This window comes from Neopsephotus bourkii, unplaced genomic scaffold (assembly GCF_033783945.1).
Source record: "Neopsephotus bourkii isolate Nb327-2 ecotype Australia unplaced genomic scaffold, CSIRO-AGI_Nbou_v1 NB_894, whole genome shotgun sequence".
Lineage (NCBI taxonomy): Eukaryota > Metazoa > Chordata > Aves > Psittaciformes > Psittacidae > Neopsephotus > Neopsephotus bourkii.
In genome coordinates, this window is record NW_026901388.1 from 1464767 (window position 1) to 1488376 (window position 23610).

At 38.9% G+C, this 23610-nt stretch overlaps 1 protein-coding gene across 1 annotated transcript in view; it reads right to left on the bottom strand.

Annotated features, from left to right (window-relative positions):
- CDH7 (cadherin 7) overlaps positions 1-21343 on the bottom strand; it is an 85471-nt gene extending 64128 nt beyond the window's left edge. The window contains exons 1-2 of the mRNA XM_061357397.1: positions 21142-21343; positions 11960-12354 (exon numbers count right to left, since the gene is read on the bottom strand). Coding sequence (XP_061213381.1) covers positions 11960-12169 — 210 coding nt within the window. The 5' untranslated portion in view covers positions 12170-12354; positions 21142-21343. The remainder of the gene's footprint in view (positions 1-11959; positions 12355-21141) is intronic.
- Between the last annotated feature and the right edge of the window lie 2267 nt (positions 21344-23610).

The following is a 23610-nucleotide window of genomic DNA, read 5'->3' on the forward strand; positions in this document are numbered from 1 at the left end:
GCATGTTGCCTTTTTTGCTTATCCACGCTTTGTCTTGACCCAGAAATTCTTGGAAGTTCTACGGATGGAAAGCGTTTCTTTCTTGTGCTATGTTGTTTGGCGCATGTTTCTTATGTTTTAGGGTTTTTTTGGTCAAATTCTGAATCCTCTAGCTCTCTCTAGTAATGTTTTCTAAGAAATATTTACATCTTTCCTTTTTTATTCTTTGCTTCCCACTTCCCAGAAAAGAAACATAAATTCACTTTTCTACCATGTTTTGTCTTCATATTTGTTTTTGCTGCTGTTTCGCATCACAGACTACCTTGTTATACATGGCATCTTCCTCTTTTGGTTACAAATAAGCTTCAGTTACATATTTTTCCCTTTCAACTGCATCTGCTAGTTAACAGACCTCGGCTCCTGCACATTTCTCAAACCTGAGTGTTACTGGATCTCTGGCTAACTGTCCTCCTTTCCCATCTGTGTTAATATAAATTGGTACCTAGAAGGCCTTCTTTCTAGAACCCTTGTGTGGTGGATTGATGTGTCTTAAACCAATGTATGCCCCATATACCTACAGGGCACCCTTAGATGAGAGCAAAGGGAATCAAGACATACACATATGATTGTTTTACCTTAATCTAAAGCAATCTTTTAATTGATTGCTTTGGTATGTTCTTTTCAGCTTTATATCAGGATCTGGAGTGAGAAAAACATAGCATATTGCTTAAGCATGGTCCTTGCGTTCTCACACTTTTTGGGATGCTTTTCCTTCTCTTAAACTTTTTCAATCACTTTTTCCTGCACTAAAATTGTTAAGACTACAACCTTTAGTATTTCTTTCAATCTTAAGCTATATCTGAATTGAATAAACATGTCAGTACAAGTTGAAATTATTCTTCAATGTAAGGTACTTCTATTGTTTCCTATACATACACACATACATACACACACATTGACGTACATACTCCATCGCTGCTATCACTGAAATTACTACTGGTTTCCTCCATAAAACTTCCTTTGACATTGTTTCATTCAGTTTATCAGAAAAATTGATAAACTGAAACAACTTTTTAAGCAATTAATATTTCTTTTGCTGTCCAAATTTTTCAAGAGGGATTGATACCCACTCAGGAGTACGCTTGATTCAACAGAAAGAATAAAACAGAAAAGCAGTAAAGCATTAAGATCCTCAGACTAGTAGCAATATGAGCTTGTGAAGAGAGAAACAAACACGTGTGCAATTTGCATCATACAATAAGACGGCAAATAACAGTTTCACTTGGCTTATCTCCTCTTTAGCTGAAGTTATAATAGAGTGCTCTTGCTTACAGCTTTTTATTGTCAGGAAGGTATTGAAAAAATGGAAGGAATGAATAAGAAAGAAATATGGATGAACACAGGACTGCAATGCTGACTAAGGAAAAATTTTGAAAGTGTGAAGTATATTACTTGACTGATGTCTTGGCTTCGTGAATGAAGATTTGGGAAGGGCTTTACCCACACTTACCGCAAGCACAATGATGACTAAAAGGGCAATGTGGGATAGGCAAAACCATTTGGAAAAAAGGCTGCTTGGTCATTCAGGATGTTGCCGAACAAGACTGTCATCTCCTGGGTCAGTCTCGAGTGATCAATGTCCTGAACTGCCTGCACATAGGGTTGGGTCTGCAGCTTCCAGTGCATCTTATCACCTGCTGTTTCGTCCCTTGCCTGTCACTACAGGGCTTTGCAAGTGTGAGTAAACCCTTCTGGCCTGCGCAGTGGATTTTTTAGGTGAGGTACAGAGTACATGGAACTGAGGTTTATCTGCCAGGGCCTAGCTAGCTAGGATAGTGACAGCAAAGTCCTCAGGTCGTAGGTTTGATTAGAGTGCCCTTCTCTTAGATGAAAGGCCTTACGAGGCTAGACGAGCTCCATCTGCCCGGGTTTAAAGTTAGAGGCTGGTTGCCTGAAGGCTCGTGTGAAGATAGCTTGGTGCTTACAGGTAAGTGGTAAAGGGTAGAAAAAGAGCAGGGAAACAACAGTTTACACATGCATGAAGATGTTGAACATCCAGAAGCAAGAGGAATTATATAACAGTTTTTAATATAACCATTATGCAGAATTATAGCCCTGCAAGTTAAAAAAGAAACATAAAAATATGCCAAATACTTTCCTAAATGTAACTCTACCCATAAATGTGTATAAATTGAATAAGAAACACAAGTTAATAATTTTGCTAATTTATGGCAATGCATTTATACCATGATTATGGAAATTTAAGAAATGACAAGCCGCTTTTCCCGACTGTGTTAGAAAACTTTTCATTGTTACAGAATAACAAGCTAAACTTTGTCTAATACAGCACCTGCCTACCTTGTAAGGAAAATTAATTTATTGATTGCTTACTCAGCAAGGTTATAATTTGGTACCTCAGGATTAAATGTTTAAGCAGCTTATCATCCTTACACATGTATCCAAGAACCAGATTTTCCATATTTTGGAAGCATTTCAAATGAATAGTAACTTTGTGGGCTCAATTCTTTTCACAGCAACAAAATTGCATGTCTCTATAGTCCTCAAGGTAATTTCTCATTATTTATAGAAACAGGAAATCTAAATGTAATAGTATGACTATGGTAATATTTTTTAGAATTCACACAGCACAATCTCCTTATATCACCTGGGAAAATAGCATTAAATTAACTTTTTTTTTCTACATGGAGAGGGCAGAAAATTCTTCTGTGGTGTAGATAGAACATTATGTCGAACTGCCCTTAACTGTTCTCAACATTTATCCTATTCGACCATTTGAAACACCAGAATGTAAACCTTCAGGGCTCTAAGAATACTATATGCCTATAAGAAAGAAAAGCACTACTTTTTTCCACTGTTAAAATGTGGAATATGTTGCTACCTGTTGTCAATCTGTCCTCAGTATTCCTCTTTTACTAACCTACCAAATAAAATAACATGCAAAAATTCAATTTTAAAACAGCCAAATAGCTGTATTCCAAAATTTATATTCTCAAACGGTCTCTGAATTAAATCTTCAGTTACTCTATGAACAGCACAACTTAATAAACAACACATACTAAATAATTTTTGTCTTCTTCTTGAATGTTTAGAACTATCCTTTTCTCCCAGGGGAGCATTCTGAAAAAGGCAGCCTGAGACAGAGCCAGTAAGGTGTATTTTGTGTTTTCTGGTACATGAATAATTGCACATGAACTACTATAAGCAAAAGATCTATATTTGTCTTGGTATTCCTATTTATCTGGAAGACAAAATAATGTGTATTCTTCTTTCTATTGCTTATGATTTATAGAGTACTACAACTGTACTGCTTTCTTTACACCCACATATATAACAACATTACTTTTGCAACAGAACATGACTGTAGCAGCAGCAAAACTTGAATATGGAAGGAACTATTAATGTTAGCAAATTTTTTAGCTAGGCCTAAAACGTGCAAGAATTAATCCTAAAGGTACTGTATAATTTGATTGATTTGGGTAATAAGCATGTTTTCATGATGGGTTCTTCTGTTGTCAATGGAGTTTCTTAATTGGCGAAGTTTACACTTAGCCTGGGAAGATGAAAGTGGTTCCCATTTATAGATTGAGGTGAAGTGATTTATAGTTAGGTGTTAACAACATATTTTTAATATAATTTAAACACCACTCTCCTCCACCCCATTTTTAACTGGCCAATCCTCCTTTTACAGGCTTGAAGCTATGAGAGATTAAGCATTATGACCTCTTCAAACTTCTGATCATGGTGTAGGCTGGTATTCATATCATAATCAGAATTTGAACAGTTGGGACAGAATTAAAGTTTTTTTTTTCTAACAGCATAAAATCCAGTGGTTTTTTTTAAGAGCTCCTTGTCTCTAATTCATATGACAGTAAGTGTCTCTTCCACGAGTGAGAGAAGATCCTGGTAGCATAAAGTAGCTAAGATATTTTGAGAGAGCTGAGAAACCTAGTGTATTAATTTCTTTCTTCTCTCAGCAGTTCCACCATTAGCAACTCAGCTCAGCCACCTCTTCCAGGGAAATTCATAATGTTGAGAGAAAAAGATTATACTGCAGATATTTTCCAGGATTTATCACCAGTATATTTATATGAGACCCAATTTACTGGACATTGCCTATTCACTGATGTTTTCACTGTCTCTAAATATGTTGTCCCTGGTACTCCCCTTAAGTTGTAAAAGTTAGCACTAAAAAAATGAATATATGCACACAGGTACTATTTTATTAAGTGAAAAATAAAAATAATATTGAAAAAAATGTCAAGGAAAAGAAAGAAAAGAAATAAACACAATAACGTGCAGCAAAGAAGCAAGGAAGAAATTCAGCAGAAGAATCTTGCCAAGGCAGCAATAGTTCTGGCAGCACTTTTATACTGTAATACATGAAAAATACTAAATACATGGAATGAATGCCCAATGAGTCTGTAGACAGACACTTATGTCTAGCAGTACAGGTATAAGAAAAAAGGCTACACGGAAAAGGTAGTGTCATAGCAGGCTACAAGATGTAAAACTTTTCAGCATGTGCAGTTTGATCTTTTGAAAGCAACGGAAAAATATGCTTTATTTTCACTGGTCTGAAAGAAGAAGTAGCCTTGTACTTACATAGTTATCAAATAGAACCACACTTTTGAATTTCAAATGCATTGTCATTCGTAAAGGATGGATAACAAAAGCAGGAAAGAATTCACTGTTATCTGTTCATAATGTCTAAAAATGCTGCATGATTGTCATTTTCAGAACAAATAATATTCCATCTTCATGGCAAAGAACCATAGTGAGCTATTGTTCTCAAGATATTTTGGGGATGTTGACTAACATCTCCATATTTCTCTGGATTCTGTCGTTGCTTCTTAATCTGCTATTGCCTCTTGTTTTACAAAACCACTCTTTCAGGGCATGGATTGTGTTTGCTTGCACTTTGCCTAGCACAAGGGGAATTTGGTTCATGACTGGACTTCCTTAGCCCTGGAATAATTCAAATACAGTTCTTGGTAGCCCTACTCTCATAGCACTGTATTTCCGACATCAACAACATACAGCTGTGAGAACAGAGGACAGAGGTAAAACTGGATGTTAGGTGACAGCTAGTAGCATGAACTAGAGGACTAAAAACAAGCTCAGCAGATGAAAAGGAACCTTAGAACATGGCTAAAAATAAGTCAGCTGAAGCAGCATGAACTTGACTGACATCAAAACTGTAAACCTCATGCTCTCATGGAAAAAACAGGCATTTTCTGATAACCTGCCAAGCACAGAGGAGACTTGCATCTGCATATAGTTGAAAAATTAGATTTTACTCTTGCTTTTCTATTTTGTCAGGGACCCATAAAATATAGTTTTAAATAATGCTCAAAAGAAATTCAGAGCAGAGCACTACAGGTAGAGCCTATTAGTCTACTGAAACATAGAACTGGTATTACAGGATTATATAAATAGCATGGCTGTGCCATTGAATAAAAAGCTGCGATGAGGGGTACTTAATTTACGGATGTTGTCATCACCTTCACTAACCTTCCTCTTCTGTAATGGCACATGTTAAGGATCAATGTTCTATATTATACTAAAAGATCAAAAAGCTGCATGTTCTGGTTCAGTATCCAACCATAAGTCTCTCAACTCTATTATCGTCTCTAATAATGAAATTACATACAAATTGTCTTTTAGTGCTTGAGCATGTGAAATTGTCATCACTTTAAATCCCCAGCATAAAACCCATTTCTGTATCCATTCAACTATATGAGAGAACAACTTCTTATGAAAAGGGAAAGAGGAAATTACACTATAGCTGTGCAGGCTAATGAATTCAACCAGGAAAAAGCAGTAGATTTTAAGTCATCCCTTTGGATAATTCTTCCTGTGTGCCTTAATCTCACCATTCTCTCCAGAGACACTTTAGCCTTGCATCTTAAGTAGGAAACATTCAGATTGCCAGTCAGCTCTCAGCTATTTGGGGTAATCCAAATGAAGTGTGGAATAATGCAAAGCCCACAGTGACCACACAGTTAAGAAAAGTGCATGCTGATAGCGACTGAACAGTACAAGCTGAGGTGATAAATTCCTACCACTGCTGTACAGCTGAAGTACTCCTTCACCAATACCTGTTCAATCATAAAGTGGGTAAGCAGAACTTGACTATTTTGTCTGTTCATTTGTTTCATTTGCAACAGTTGTGGTAGAAAAACATTGACAGGAATGGCATGGCACTTTTTCTTAAAAGTTTATGCATTTTCATATCACAGATCACTAAAGAGTTCCTGAGATGGATAAATATCAGAATTGTGGCATTTTATGAACGGCCTGTTGGGAGTATATAAAACAGCAGCGCTTCAGAGATTAAGTTAAAAAGTAATGACAACATAAATAGAGAAGGAGAAAAAGGCATAACAAAGGGGGAGTTTTTCTTTAAGTGTCCACAAAGATAGATGAAGAATAGTTGGTTTGTGTCGGGTTTGTGGGTTGTTTTATTCCCCCAAAGTACATGTGGGTTGGGAAATAAAAATATTTCTATGCAGAGCTGTAACTACTCTCATCTGGGAGCTTATTTGCAGAGCAGACATAAATATTCATTTTTCACAGAATGCTTGGAGGGGTAAGACCCCAGGTTGAGGCTAGGCAGAGAGCACAGGTTGCTGTGGGTTGCCTTCAGGGGCAGTGGGAGAAACAGAGCCTTCCACGAATCACACCCAACCCACCGTCTGCTCTGTTAACTGCAAGGGAGGCAGCCTCACCTCTTTTACCTACATTTAGCCTTTGTAATTTTACCCCATCTCCTTTCCATGTCCCAGAGTGTCAGTAAAATATCTGTAGTGCAGTTTCTAAAGATGAAAAGCCATTTGGGCTATTTTCCATTGAGAATCTCAGCTCTTTCCTCACAGCTGAAGTTGCCTCAGTTTCTCAGCAGCTGATATTCCTGCAATATCACTGAGTTTGACCGAGTGGCCAGCACTTCCACAGTACTCACCACCTTAAAGTATTTTAGCAAAGGCACTTGTATCCAAGTCACTCAACAAGTCATCAGCTGCAACTGAAAGTGTTAGGTTGTGATCCAGAAAAAAAGCCCTACTTCTGATTACATCTGTATGGCTTGATATAACACCACATGGCAGATAAATATCATATGCAAATAATTCTATCATCTTATTGACACATGAACCAACACCTTTGAAAAAATAAAAGCAAAAAAAAAAAACAACAAAAAAAACAAAGACAAAAAATTACTAGCCTTCCCAAATCCAGCCTCCTTACCCCCAAATGAGGAGGTTTGGACAATCCACTCTCTATGCCAGCAATACACTCTTTATTTCAACATAACATCAATTCTTGTTATTTTGCTGCTTGAAAAGCCTTTTCCCAATCCTGCCTTGGCCAAAATCTATAAATTTTCCTAAATGCACTAAATTTCTAGGAAATGTTTAAGTTCACTGCATTTCTTTTTTATGCATCATTCATTTTGTGCTACTCCAGAAAATAATAATGCAAATATTGTCTTTCATGTGCTTTGGTCCCTGTCTGAAAATGGAATCCAACAGGGTTTTTTTTTTAAATCTTAAAATAGAAGAAAAAAAAAGAGGCAGGTACAATGGAACAGGAAGGCAATGACAATGAGCTCTAATAGACTGCATGTTCTCAGTCCACGCATTCCACCTTTTTTCTCTTGATTTTACCATCTAGAAAATGCAGCTTGGGACTTATGCTTTCTTTCCCCATACATTATAAGTAACAACTAGATTCAGGGCACCTTAAAAGCTCCAGGAGTTATTTCTGAGAAGTACCAATGAGTCTCTCGAACTTAAATATCAGCTTCTTGGGTTTTTATTCAGTTGAGCCTATGTCTTTTTCTAGTTTACTTTCAATCTTTCATACCTCAGTGGGGCTTCAGGGGAAAAAAGAGTTGAACTCAGCAAAGGGCTTGAAACTGTCCTTGTTTTTAACTATACCTACATTTGAAGGTATTAGAAAAGGAACTTTGGTTTGGATCCAAAAGTAAACAGTGAAGCCAGCCATCAAACAATCTCTCACATGAAGTTCACAGTCTTGTTTCATTTCTTCAGGTTTATTTGTTGTTTCTTTAGAATTTTTTTTAATGAGAAAAATGAAAGAATTGCTGGCTAAGACTGCCATTGTAATGCTTTTGAGGAGACTGACACTCTTACAGCAGAACACATAAAATGAAACTAAAAACAAAACAAAAACTGACATAAAACCAAAAAAAAAAACACCAAAAACAAACCCTGGATGTCTGGTACTTATGTAACAAAATAAAAAAATCAACAAAATTTAAAAGCTCTGTTTAAACTGCACCCCTTTTTGCCATTGACTTTAATTACTAGACTGTACACATCTTTTCAAATATTCAATATAACAGAATACACTTTTTCCCAATTTTTTATGCTTACGTATCAAATAATTTAAAACTACTCTGTACTATTAATGTCCAAATAAATTCCACCAAAGTCATTTATATGGAAAATATGAGGTAAAGCATCTCACAAAACGTATTACCAAGCAATAGTAAACATTTTCCAGAAAACAGAAGCCACCTATGTTTCTAGCTAAATTAGCATTATAATTAACTAGCTAATCTCCGACATGGCATGTCAGAAAGACAGCAGTGCCTATCCAAACTGGTAAATGGGCTAAATAGTTACATGCTTCAGCCCTTTAAGTGAACATAACATATGCTGTGATGTGAGGGACAGAGAGAAATTGTATATGGTTCAGTCCACAATCTGATTACATGTTAAGCACCTCCCAAGAGGCACTCAGAATTACTCAGGATTGAATTCAAGATGATTAAAATTCATACCATGGAGAGGAAAGACCTACATTAAAAAAAAAAAAAAAAAGGAAAAAAAGCAGCAGAAAACTTCAGTCACCTCTGACTCCTATTAGTATAAAACTAATGGAACTCCTCCAGACATTTCTCCAGAGTGACATGAGAAACAAGACACTGCCATGTTAAAAAAAGAAAAAAGAAAACTTAAAAAAACAACAACAAAAAAAAAACAAGCAAACAAACAAAAACCAAAAACATCCTGCCAATAAATGGATGTTAGGGATACAAGAAGGAAGGCTGTAACATACCTCAGGTATAGATCTGAATCCTCATTAAACACTTGAAAACACTGAAAAATTATTTTAAGTGAGAGACTTATCTTACTGAGGTGAATAGAAATCCTGTTAGACTATTTAAAAGGAATAGGATTTTAGTTTGCACGATCGTGTAATGAAAGTGCCAGAATGCACACACACACAGAAGGACGGAGTTAATGCTCAACATGGAATTAACATTGGCATTTCATGGCATGTTGAAGGATTTGCTGTGTAACCTTAGCATTCTCCAAATGCTGCCTTCCAACCAGAATTGCCTGGGGCTTTGTAAAATTGAATAGTGGCAGGGAGAAAATATTCCTTGCTGCTGCTCCATTTGCCTGAGTGTTTCTGAAACGTTTTTATCTCACAGCCCTTAAAACCTGAAGAAGGTTCCTCTTTCCTGGATGAGCAGTTAGATTGGCACCCTGCAAAGCATCTTGAATGTAAGGTAGTGCAGGACTGACCTCCCCAGGAGCAGAGTGCTCTGCAGAACACGAGGGATAGTCTGGTTGCTGCTTGCACTTCACTTGATGAGAGAAGTGAGTTATGCCTGCTCTTTGCTTGCCATAGCTTCATCACCAAGGGAAGAGTGAAAAAAAAGAAAAACCTTCCTATAGAATCTCAGTCCTCTCAGTCCCTTCCTGCCTGCAAAGGATTTGAAACAAGAACAGCAATATTTGTAAGGGAAGAAGAGGGGGAGGAAGGAAACTGCTGCTCAGTTCAGAGTGGTTCTACACATAGTATGTTAACATACAGAAAAAAAGTCACTTCTTCACCTTTTTGCTACCCTGCGTGGGAATGCAGTTCTGGTCATGATTGCACCTCAGAAACCGCACAGTAAAAATCCTCTTCAGTGAGAAGGTTAGGAACTTGGCACATCTTATCTTACAAGATGCTCAGCAAGGGCTCTGTTTCCAGGAAGCTGGGCTTCCTTTAGCAGGTGCAGATCTTTATCTGCTTTTCTTACAAAATGAATTGCTGCTACAAATGTGAGTTCCTGAGCCAACAATTCTTACTGCTGATACAAAAGGAGCCTGGGTACAGATTGTTTCAGAAAAAAAGGCTGGCATTTCAGAAGATATCTGCTTATGAATGCCATGAAACCTATAAGGGACAGGAAAGTGCAGACTGAGAAGCTAAAAATAACTGCACACATGCAAATATCATGTAGTCTATTGCTACCACAGCATCTTTGGCCATAACATAGCAATTGAATTAATACGGGAATTGCTGTGGATCAAAACCAATCTTTAGTCAAGTATTTAAAGACACTTCCAGGAGAGAAATTCTACTTTGCAAGCCATGCTTCCTTTTTTATCAGTGGCCACAATGCCCAACATGTTATTTTCCAAAGAAAAGAGAAACTCCAAGGTAAGACCAAAGTCGCCGAAAAGACAAAACTCACAAAGCCAAGCATGGCATCAGAGTGGAAACTGTCAAATAACCTAAAACTTAACAAAAACCTTCAGATCCGCTGTAATAAGAAATATTTCTCATTTCAGCATATCTTTCTTACGGCTCAACTGTGAAAATCACCAGCCCCAGTTCAGAAAAGCACCTAAACACAGTCATAGCTGTGATCATGAGAGCCATCCTCCATTTAACATGATTATTCAGTTAGTATGATTAAATTATAAGTGCTTAACTGTGCAAACACAGACATCAAAGTTTTTGTCTCAGTAGGAGAAATTAAGTAATCTTAAATTCATTGTACTCATATATTTGAAGTTGTGGATTTCAGATTATTTCACTTTCTTTTCTGTAAGCATGCCATTTTGCCAAAAGCTCTCACTCCCTTGTTTTCTATGCATTTGCAAAATATTTTAATGAGAAACTGTATTTACTGATTCTGTTATTACATAGAAAAATGGGACTTCCTTTCAAGAAGACGGTTACACATAAATACTACATAGAAACACAAGAGGGTTTTTTTGGATTTTTTGTTTGGTTGGTTTTTTCCTTCAGAATTGCTGAAGGAAGCATATTATCCACCAGCACAAGCTAAGGCCTGGATTCACAGCTGTGCTCAGTGTGCTCCATGTGCAGTGACAGGCACTCGAAAGGAGCCATTTGGGATCAACTGATGTGAGGGCTTCCTCTGTACTGGCCTGGTGCCCATCAGAGAGAAGGTAAAGCCACAAGGCTATTATATGCATGGAGGGCAGCAAGGCCCCCAAGGTGCCAATCTGCCAGCCAGTCAACATTAAAGCAAAGTTGTAATGCGGACATGCCCTCGTTTTTACTTGTTACACCCCCAGACATACAATTCTTTCTCTCTTGCCTTCAGTAGTGATGATCATTAAGCAGCAAATGACATAGAATCATAGAATCATCATAGAATCATAGAATCACAGAATCATAGAATCACAGAATCATAGAATCACAGAATCACAGAATCATAGAATGGTTTGGGTTGGAAGGGACGGTAAAGATCACTTAGTTCCAACCCCCCTGCACAGGCAGGGAAACCTTCTAGAGCAGGTTTCTCAAGCATAATACAGAACTTCTGTTTTTCTGGGTCTAGCTGTTAGCTCTCATGAAAGAATATTCATCATTATGTTTCTCTATTCCTATGTAAAGAAGTATACATAATATTAATAATAAAATATTTTCCTTGTATCAGTGGTGGCAAAATACTTTCATTACTGAACCCCTTTAAATAAGCATAGGTGATACGTAAAGCTCTTAAAGCAAGGGGAATCGGGAATGTTTTGAAGTGCTGAACTTTCTTTTTCAAACTATGAAACCTTGTCCCATCCTGGCTTAAGTCAATCTTGCTGACAGAATCACAATTTTGAGGTTGCATTCTATAAACACACAAAAAAGCAAGCATCTGCACCCTCCAAAGTTTGTTTAAATCCCCTACCTTTCCTACATAGAGTGGGTCTGTACCCATGTATTCTTCCAGCACAAAGAATTGATTCCACACCCAGCTGCGTTTGGTTCTTGTCCTCCCTGATTGCAAGTAGGGCTTTGACCTGGACCTTGAGAACTCTGCTTGATTCATCCCAGAAAGACACAGGAAAAGAGCTAGAATCTGCAGAAAATGGCAGAACTCCACTTTGCCAAACTTCATCTTTTTTTTCTCCTTGTGAAAGAAAAAACCTTGATGAGAATGGGCACAATTCCAGTTGTCTCAGTAGTTCTAGCCTCTGGCAGGGTGTCAGCTGGGAGTCCAGAGATAATAGTTTGTGAAGTGGTTGATTGGAAGAAGTCACCACTGCTGAATAGCCTTCACCAAAGAAATGGTGCAGTAGGTACCTATCCAGGAAAAAGACAAGAACTGTTGTCAGAACATTTTTATTTACCCTTTTTTTTTTTTTTCCAAATTAAAATTATTTGCAGCTTTCACATAATGCATCAATATGTTTATTTATGAATTTTCTTATCATCAACACAGTTGAGTTTACATAATAAGTGTGAGCATTTGGAGCATGTTCATTGGATAGCATTACTACTGCTGATATATCTGTATTGGTAGCTATGAAGTTTTCTCATGACTGTTCTCTTAATACACCAGTTTCCACAGTACAGATGATTTTTTTTCACTTTAAAATAACCAAATCAAGTGTAGTTACTTACAGCTATTTTGTTTTGATTTTTTCTCTGTCTGTTACAGTCTGCTTTTACTGGCCATTACCATGATATAATTCCAAACTAGTTACAGGCATAAAGTTATATTAATGGCAAGGACATATGGTAGCTAAACTCTCTTCCAGATAAGTGAAAAGTAAAATAAAGGAGTATAAGATGAATCGGAACCATCTGATTGATTCTTAGTCACTGTATACCATATGTTATGATTTATCCTGATCTGAATCTGACCCATGAAAAAGCCTTAGAGTCTCCCGACTCATTTTTACTACATTCCTAGAGAAAGTATCAGGCACAGTAAGAAGCACGAAAGACTAATTTATATACTTTTACACAAATATTCTCAGAAAGATTAGAGGATAATATGATTTTGTGTTTTCAGTGAAACCTTGATTTAATGACAAAGGATTTGTCAGCACTAACACATAAAAATTTTATTTTTTGTGCATCTTTTTCAATTTTACTTCAAAATCTTGATCATTAAATAACTGGTAGAAATCACATACACAAAAAAAAAAAATTATTAAAAAAAAGCCCAAAACTTCAATCAAGTGTTTCTTTTTTTCTGCCCTTTACAATTGTGAGCCTTTCCTGGCCAAATAAAAATGTATACTTACTATAATGTTTCTAAAACTACAAGTTTTGTCAATCACAACCAAACATAGCCCTGTCTTTCAGGATATTATCCAGGTAAGCAATGTTCTCCCTAAAATAAACATCCTCCTTGCCTGAATGGGTAATGAGGCAGTTGAGAAGTGTTTAAGTGAAAAAAAACAAGGTGAAAATTAGGATGAAATTAAAACAGATAACAATGGAAGCAACGGAATAAAGAAGATTTCATCCTTTTTACATTTACTTAATCTAAAAGGGCCAGACATTCAATCACATACACGTTAAATGCTCTAGGTATATCATCATTATAACCCTACCCACTGCTATTAAAACTGAGTGAAATGTGAACTCTGATTCATATTTTCAGTATGTCAGGCTCTTTTAGCTGGAGAACACTTATGCATCGTGCTGCCAAAGGTACCTAGAGGGCAGAAACATGAAACAAATAAAAAGCTCTTCTGATTACAGACTGTATTTAAAGCCTTTTTAGAGTAATCCCTTCTGTGGCACTGCCCTGCACCAGAAAGGCTTTACTTAGAGACTGGTGGGATAAACCACAAACCCACTGAGCATGTTTGTTAAGCAGCAGCAATTTGAAAGCTTCTGTATGTGAAAATCCAGTGTCTCCCTACAGGCAAAACAAAGAAAATAGACAATGTCTTACCTAAAGACCCTAATTTCCAAAACCTGATGCTATGGTTATAAAGGATGTCTCTCCAACATGGACCAAGAATCTTTTCACAGTGGGACTAACATGCAGGTGTCATCATCACTAGCAGAGCATAGTTTGAAATGGTTAATCCCAACTAGTCACAGCCCAGTTTTGATCTGGCCCTTTGAGTAAATCATGACCATATGACATAGTAATTACTGGGAGGGTTACCATTAGTGTTAAGAGGAGTAGCTGTGCTTCTTTTGTGTTATGTTCACTTCCTACCACACAGTTCAAATAAGAAAAGCATTGTTTGTAGTAGAGGCTGTTTGTGCACCCTTTACTTTCCTTCTCTGTGTCTAAGTTACATAGGGTTAAGGACATCTGATATTGATAAACTGTCAGTTTGTTTCAAAGATGCAGCAGATTGCTATTTAACAGGGATAAAAATACGAAATGGATTTTTTTAAGAAATGTCAGCAAAACATTTACAATATGTTAGTGTCTTTTCACTGAGCAGTTTGAAATGACTTGATCTTGCTCTGAACAGATATTTCAAACCTAGAATTGCTCTAACCTTTATCTCAAGCAGTGTTCTCTTGTATCCTTTCTTTTACACCTGCAGGAAAGTATGAAAGCTGCCATATGGAGTGCCATGGTCCCCAGCCACACACCACGGCACAGAACTGAAAAATGCACCCAAAATACCAACTGAAAAACAGTCCATATGCTAGACAGCACAATCTGATGAAAAGCAGAATACTCACACCCCCTGGAAAAAAAAAAAAAATGTTGTCATTTACTCACTCTCGAATACTTTCACCACACAGTCGCCAGAATTCTGATTGGTTTTATTCAGCTGTGGGGCAACACTTCCTGCTCTGGAACACTTTTTCCTCTCTTCCTTGCCTTTTTCAGGATAAGTGTTCCTACTCCTCCTAGAGCTTTTCTTTTTCAGTTTTTATTTATAGGTCTTTCAGCACACTGTCTTTTGAGTGTGATACTTTCCAAAGCAAAAGTGTCTGGTATTTAAATTTTTTTCTGTTTCTGAAATAAATATTTATTAAATTGCATTTTGTTACCTTTCTTACTGATATAGATATACATTTCGATAGGGATTTTTCAAGAAAATATATATCTAAATATATATATGTGAATTTATATATTTGCATATATATATGCACATACATATATCTGTCCAAGTATAAGTAGCACTTCAACATCACCAGTTCTATGAAGTCGATGAGCACGAAGTCCACAAGACAACATAAGCAACTTCACAGCATTCAGAAAACTAAAAACTAAAAGGTGCTGTTAGAATTTTTTCCTTGTCAAGGGATAACTTCAGTGTTTAGGGTTGCACTTGTAGCGCTGGATATGACTAACGCTGAAAGCAACAGAGGTAATGCAGTGCTCTGATTTCAGTGCCTTCTCCGTCATCTGCGTTTACAGGCTTGAGTGTGAGCTGAAGGCAAAATCAACCTGCAACCATTTTGTATTTTGTGTTTAAAGGCGCTTTATAAAACCTATCACTTTCTGCATAAACAGGACTCAGAGTACACAGAACTGAGAAATATTTGTGCTTAATTGATGCCATTAATTACCCCAGGACATTAGTGCACCTTTACATCTTATTTCTGGATCTGCAAAATGCTGCTCCTCACTGCAAACGGGGCCAAAATACAATCATGTCTCCTTGCTCACACTTTGCCTACATAATTTAGGCTTTAAAAATAAAGTTCATTTGTCTGCTGGTATATTTAAGTCACCAGGTAATACTTTTCATGTATAAGATTTTATCCTCTATTTACTTTACATATAATCCTGAAAATCAGAAAAATGTGAAAAATATAAAGTATAAAAGCTGGTGTGTAATTCAAAGAGTATGTTATGTGATCTGGACTGTGTGCATAGTATGTCTTAACAGAACAGTAACATACTGTCTATGTGAACAACTATTAGAATAATAAAAAAAGGCCCAACAACTAACAAACCAACCAAACAAACCAAACCACTAAAACATAAAAAAATCCACTAAATATCTCATCTGTCATATTTGTGTTCCTAAACAGCTGGTTGATGTATAAAACATCAGGCTGAAGAATATAATTTGGAAAATAATAACATCCTTATGCGATATACACCATAAAACCTTCTTTTTCTTCCATCTGCTGTATAGAAATTGAACTATATTTAAGCCACAGTCTAGTAGCAGAAGTGTTCTGGTGAACACTGCTAATCTGAAAAATGTTACTACTCTACTCTGCCAAAACAATCTGCTAGTGTCAAAAAGACACTATTATGTACTGTCTCTGAGGGGCAATCTTGATTTGTCAAAAACATTCAGATCATGAATAAGATCCTAAGCTTTAAGGAACCGCTCCCCTCACTGCAAGCAATTAAGGGTAATTTACACCCACTGAAAATCTCTCTGAATATTTTGCTTTGCTCCGTAATTTCTAAAACAACACATCATGACTAGTCCTTGCTGTTTGTGTATAGCAGTAAGCACGAGTAGATATGGACAAAACATCTTCAGCGTCACAGATATCCTCACAGAAGCCCCCTTCCCCCAGGCCTGAGATTTCCCCGGCCTTGTATGGCAGTTTGCTGAAGATTCTTGAGATTTATGTTCATACCACCTAACCTTTGCAGCCAAATTCCTGCAGACTTCCACTCACATATTGCTACCAGTATCATAGTGCCAGCTGCACCTATGAAACATCTCCCTGTCCACCGCTTCAAGCCAAATCTTGTACTTCACGGTATGTTGTCCTGAAGTCTCTCCAACGTGTAAAATTCTTCAGGAAGGAGTGGAAATCCAAACCCTTTTCCATTAGTAAACTCCACCAGTCTGGATTACATTCGTCTCTTTTGAAATCTTGCTGTCAGCTCAGGGCATTCACTGAAGGTGCAACTGAAGAGTTTTCCACTTCTATTGCCTCTTCCCCCCTGCCCCACCACTGTTTTCCTTTCATAAATTTCTTAAACTTTTTATACCATTGAAAAATTTACTGTGAAAACCTGGACCTCACTGACCCTGAAAGTGCAGCCCAGACAACACCCGCTAGTAAATCCTGTTTTAGCTTGGTCAGTAGTGGACAGACACTGTGTTTGTTGGATTTTATTTTCCCCTGCTTTAGTCATTCAATAAAATAAGACCCTGCATTTTGAGGTAACTCTGAGGGTAACTGTTGCCACTGGATCTTGAACCATGATCCCTTAAACACCGTATAATAAGTAGGTGAGCCTCCTGAGAGCTGAACTACCCTCACTGAAATATTTACGTTTTGACATTCAATTTTACAGTGCCCACTGGAAAGTGTGTCACCCTCTGTGGCAGAGAAAATGCCCTTTTGTTATAAGCCTGCACCTCATCTATATCACACATCCTAAATACCATAGGAGACTCCTTCACATTCACAAGAACTCTGTGATGCTTGAAACAAAGGGTTTCGAGAAGATAACATGTCTAATAATGGTGTCGACTGCAATGTCTGGTTATACTGGACAGGAAGGAAGAAAAAAGGCAGAGAAGGAGGGTCCCTTTAGAGTAAGTGAGGTGGGGACCCTACCATGACATGAAGCTCCACAGTATGATGAAACCCATTAACTCCCTGTGTCAGATGACATTACAGCTACAGACCATATCCTCCTGCTGCTAACTGGCCTAAATATGCACATAGGAGATCTGTAAATGTAGTGCACATCCTGCAGTCTGCATCTGGTTATCAAGCAAAAAACTATCACTGCTCCAAACATATGGCACTGTTACATTAAACTGGCTCCAATACCCTCTGATTCAGGTGAAAGGACCTGATGAGACAACAGAAAAACACTAGGCATACTTGAACACACGATGTGGCTTCAAAAAAAAAAAAAAGTGTAAAGAAAACCAGGCAACAGCTTTTGGTCTTTCATACTGCTCTGCAGCTGATCATAAGATCGTAAGTTGCTAGACTGCTAAGTTGTTTGGGGGTTTCGTAGTTTTCTTTCTTTGCCTAAGAAAAATTAACAAAATATTTTTTTTTCTTAATACCGTTTTTCCATGACAAAGTGCTTTATTGGTTTTTGACCTTGCTGTAGAACATTTTATAGACCTAAGTTGCTGGAAAGGAATATGCTAATTTGATAAGTTATTGAAAAGAAAAGCCAGCAGTATTTGTATGTCTGTGACCAATCAAGTCAAATATTTAAATTTCCACAAGGTCAATTTCTGCAGCCTCATTTAAGCTGAGGAACTTCGCATAATACCTAGGGATGACTTTTTTGCAGAACCACTGAATTCCCAGAGGAGGCACTCCTGCATTACTGCTTAGAGTTAAGCCTGGTTTGACACAAGAACTGAAATAACCATGATCTATTTTATGCACCCTTCCTCAGCTAGAATTTGACTTTTATTGGCATCAGAAAACAATACGCAGCAGTAGCATGAAAGCGTACATGTAAAAAAAGAAAAGTGCATGATAAACTAGACTGAATGGCTCAAGAAAGGCCTTCACTGAAGAATCACAGAACACATCAGATACTGAAGCCAATACCCAAAAATATATACAGAAACTTACTAGCCAAGCTGATACTAAAGCTGACTCCCAAGCAGTACATTTAACAGCAAACCATTTGAACTTTCAAATATTTTCTGTTTTCATTGTGCATTGGAGTTAATTTGTGAGTTAAATACTTTTGAGGAAAAGCTTAGCCAGGTTTATAGCAGAGACTTTAGAGTAGAGCAGTCTAAGGGTTTGCATTAATAATGATTTTCTTCAGTCAAGTCTCCAACTGTTGAAGAAACATAGAAAATTATGGACACAACATGCACACACACACAGTTACACATTCTTCTGATCAGATAATTCATGGATAATCTGCAGTTACACAAATGCTTTACAATTATCCTTTTATATGAAAGATAGTAATGTCTTGCTGTTAGATCAATAGCAAATAATCAAGAGTCCTTTGTTATTAAATCAATAAAAGTAGATTTAAGAGAGTTGTAAGGCTGTCATCTGACTCTTAACACAATTCCAATGACCTAAATCAGCCTTTAATTACAGCAAGATCTCCTATTACAAGGGTAAAATACACTCTGATTAAAATAGCAATCTTTAATGGCTTTTTGCAAGAAAATAGTCAACATTACTTATGCTTGTATCTTTATTAACATTAAGTGACACACAAGTCTAACATGCGGTAGTAGCTCAGATTATTACCTTTGATATATCCCTTAATCTATATTAAAGGCTCAAACCCAAGATACTTCACATGCTTAATATCAAAAGTTGTCAGAGCCAGCTTTTAGCTCCTTTGCTCTTCTCACTTTGCTGTGGATTTTATCATAATTGTTTTTTAAATCTTACTTAGCCTCTCTTCATGACCCTGTAAAAGAAGTGTGACTAGATTAGATCCCCTGGTAGTTGCAGGCTGAAGAGCTAGGAAAGCACGTACAAGGACTTTAAACAGGATGTTACATTTGGTCCCTATATAGCTCTTTTGGATTTGTTTAATGGGGTTTTTGTTCCTTTTTTTTCCCCAAAAAAAATGATAACTCACCAGTCACACTGAACTAGTTCTAATGAGGCACAGTCATATTACTTCTAAACGTCCTCACCTCACTTTTGCATCTTTAAAACTGTTACGATACCACTACGAGCAAATGAGCAGCATTTCCCAACTGTTCTTTATCTGTTGACCTGTTGTATCTTCAGTAGTGATGCTCTAAGCAAACTAAATTTACTTATGCAACTTCATGCTGTTGCTCATCTTGAATAGCCCTTCACCTGAGAATATGTAGACCAATCTTTCTCAGAAACAGGGTAAATATCCAGAAAAAAAATCCCTGCTAACTTTAAATAATGTGACAGAGGAACAAGTAGTAAATGTAATATGAGTTCAAAAGTAAAGTCATATATCACTGCCAAGAAGAGACTGTTTCAGAAACTGGCATTCTTCAGAGTTCAGCTCCTTTATGTGTTTACTTATTTGCTCTGGAAAAGTGATTTATTTTCTGCAAAGCTGTACAATCACCTATGTTTTAGCTGAAAAATGGTCAGGCAGTATGTCTTGTTAGAGAGACCATGAAGTACATGCTGTCCTTTCAAGTCCCTGATTTGACTTGAGAACTTAGCTATCAGAACAGAAAAATTTTATCCTTGCAATGGGAAAAGATTAAAGTGTCAGCATTTCAGTTCCCAGAATCAGAATGCCTCACTAGTTTTCATCTCCCATCCCTCCCTAAATCCACTGATTTGTCAGGGAAGATATCATCTGCAGAATCTTGGCTCACCTGAACTACCTCACCTTTTGAAATCACGAGTATAAAGGTTAAATCTCACCCCAAAAGGGGTAATTTTTTTTTTCATTTAGCATCTAGAAGTCTGAGGATCCAGATCACAAACCACTTGCTACTGGTGCAAACAACGTATTGTAGGAAAGCAGAACATGCCTCTGTGTGGATACATGGGTAGATGGAGGGACAGGGTGGAGGGGGAAGGGTCGGTGTCAAACAGCCAAGCACTGCAGATCTAGCCTTACCAGCTGAATACTAATCAAAAAAAAAAGCTCGCATCATTTCAACATTTGCAAACTCTAGAACACACTTGACATAAAAGGGACAAGCTCTGTGACATAAGTCAGGAAATTTCCTGTCCTCTGTAATCTTTTGCTCTGCAGCGTCAGTGCCGGACTCTCAGGCAAAGCAACACAGGTGCTTTGGCTCCCCAGAAAGGACTGAGACAGTCGGGACTTCGCACTCCCTGTATTCTGCAGAAGTCTGTGGTCCTCCCTTCCCCCAACCCATTTCCCCGCTTGTGCCTGTGAGACTTCTCCGAAGAGTCGGAGAGATGCTATTGTTCTCTTATTTTTCAGAAGGTGCACAGACGCCTATAGCATTGGTGCTCTTACTTCCCACGGTTCCCCCGCCACATCTGGTGCCGGTGCTCCGGCTTCTCCCCTCTCTCCTCCACAGACGCGCTGCACGGGCCGCCCCCGGGCGCGGGCACGGGGAAACTTGCGGCTGCGGCCGCGCCGCCACGCGGAGCCGTAGCCCCTTTGCGGAGGGGGTGCAGCGCCGGGGCAAGGCGGCGGAACTAAGCCGCGCAAAGCCCTCTCCTGCTCCCGGTCTCCCTCTGGCTACGTGAGAGGGAAAAGGGGTGAGGAAGGCACGGAAAGGCACAGGTGCAGCTGGCACTTACCTGCTACCCCTCTCCCTCGCCTGCCCGGCGCAGTGAGTATTTTAATCCCAAGGACTCACGGTGCGTCCGCAGCGAAACGATGGCGGGATGCTCCCAAGCGGAAGCCGGGCTGCGGGCGGCCGGGCGCCCGCCTGGCATGGGGGCTGCGCTCCCGCCCGCGCACTCGCTCACACCCGCAGAGGCAGGACAGCCGCCGCTCCGCTCCTTCGCAGCACAGAGCGGCACGGCACGGCGAGCAGCTGGGCACACGGTGGGAGAAGTGAGTGCCGGTGCCAAGCCCAGTTCCGACTGGGTGCGGATCGTGGCTGAGGGAGGAGGAGGAAGAAGAGGGAGGGAAAGAGAAGGGAGGGAGGGAAGGAGGCAGAGGAGGTGGGGATGCTGCTCTGGGCAGGGGATATCACGGCTCGGCGGCCAGATCCGGCTGCCAGCTCCGTCCGAGGGCGCGAGAAGGAGGTACCGGGACTCTTTGTACCTCCCGAAAACCCAACAGTGTCTATTGAGGAGGGATCCAGGAAACAAGCAGCTTGCCCGACCCCACTCCCCACGCCGCTCCTCCTCCTCCTCCTTGACAGGATATACAGATGGAGTCCTTTGGATAAAAATCAGGATCGGGGCTAGGGGGTGGGGCGGGAGCCAATGTATCTCTCGATTTGCGTTTGAAACGCGGAGCTCAAGGAGAGAGTTTAAGAATTTTTTTATTCCCCCTCCACCCCCCTCCACACTTGTCCTAGAAGCTGCCTTGAGCTCTCGAGTCATGAAGACGAAGTCGCAAAACTAATTTGAACTTAAGGGGTCCTCAGGTTACAGTTCTGCCCTTTCAGTCTCCCCAGCCTACCCTGCTTCCACTTAGAAAATCCAAACCTCACCCCCGACCCATTCGCCTGGCCGGCGTGGGGAAGCTGGGGGCCGGGGTCAGCGGAAAGGGTCGAGGTCCCCTCTCTTGCTCCTGGGGCAAGGCTCGGACTTGTCACCGAGGGGATCAAGGGACCCAAAACCCGTCACCCCTGCTGCCTTCTGCCTCTCTAGTGCTGCTGTACCTCCTATCCGCCCCCTGTTTAAACCGGAATGGTGAGGAAAGAGGATAAAATTAAAAAAATAAACAATAAACCCCACATTGGAACAAGTAAATCAGGTGTTTTCACAGAATGAACCGCGGGCAGAGGCGGCCGTGGCCGTGCTGAAGCTCAGCGACCGGGTGGGAGGAGAAGGCGCAGTGTCACGCTGGGGCTGATGCCTGGCAGCGTCCACGCACAGCCCCGCAACCCCGAAGCTGCTTTGGGAAATGAATACCTGCTTTGTTTGGACTTGGTCCGGCTGGGAAAGCTGCAGCACAAACTTTCTGCCTCATTTCAGCGCTGCTGAAGCCTTTTGGGTCTGAAGAATGAAACAGATCTACAAATGGAACATGATCACCCAGGTGTCAGGACGCCTCCTAAAAAAAAAAAAAAATAATAAATGAAAAAGTAGAAAAAGCAGGCAGAGGTTCCAAATGTTGGCAGAGCTGCTGAACTGACATTTTCCATGGACAAAAATATTTTTAACACGTACTGTTTTTAGAACAATGGATCATACCAAGGGCAACTGTGAGGAATGAACCTTGACCAATGTCTTCTGCTTTTTGAAAAGCATTCTCAACATAGTATGAACAAACTAGTAATGTGCATTTATAATTAATGTTTATTCCTATACATTATGCTGCAAAGCGTGGTGTCAACAGTAATTAATGTGAGGATAAAATAACAAAATAATTGGTTTAAATCATGAAGGATTTTTTAAAATAATTTTAATTTCTGAATTTGTAGCCTTTGAATACACAGATACAAACAGGCATGAGTATTTTAATAAATATAATATGTAACTGTTATGTGTTCCTTGTCTTCTAGCTTCCTTTTCAGACATGTGATTTCCAATGTCACCCTTCTAATTGGGAAAGGCAATTCAGCATCATGGCATTTGTGAACTGAAGACGTGGTTTAAAGAGGGAAAGTAGAAGCAATCTTCATCTTTCAAGTTACAGAGCATCTGAGTGCATGGTTACAACTTAATAAGATGTATTCAGGCAAGAAAATCCTGAAACATGATTGCACACAGTTGCTTAAGATTGTAATTAAGGATTCTTCTTCCTTTTGTTCACCTCCCCCCAGTCCCTAATTCATCTTTCACAAGTTAATCAAAATAACACTCTTTGCACTGATCCTTAGAGGACAGGGTTCAAGGACAGATTATCTTTTTTTCATCACTGAATATCACAAACACCTCTTCTTCATCTTCTTTCAAATTCAGTCTGAGATATAACCAGTACTTGGAAACCTTATCTTTTTCTACTTAATTCAGTAGCTATGACTTCAGTGGTGAAAATAGAACAGTTTAAATAGAGAGAGAGAGAGAAAAAAAAAAAAAGAAAAAAGAGAGATATCATTGTTTGGAAGTAGGATGATATAAAAAAAAAAAAGAATCTAAAAGGGATCA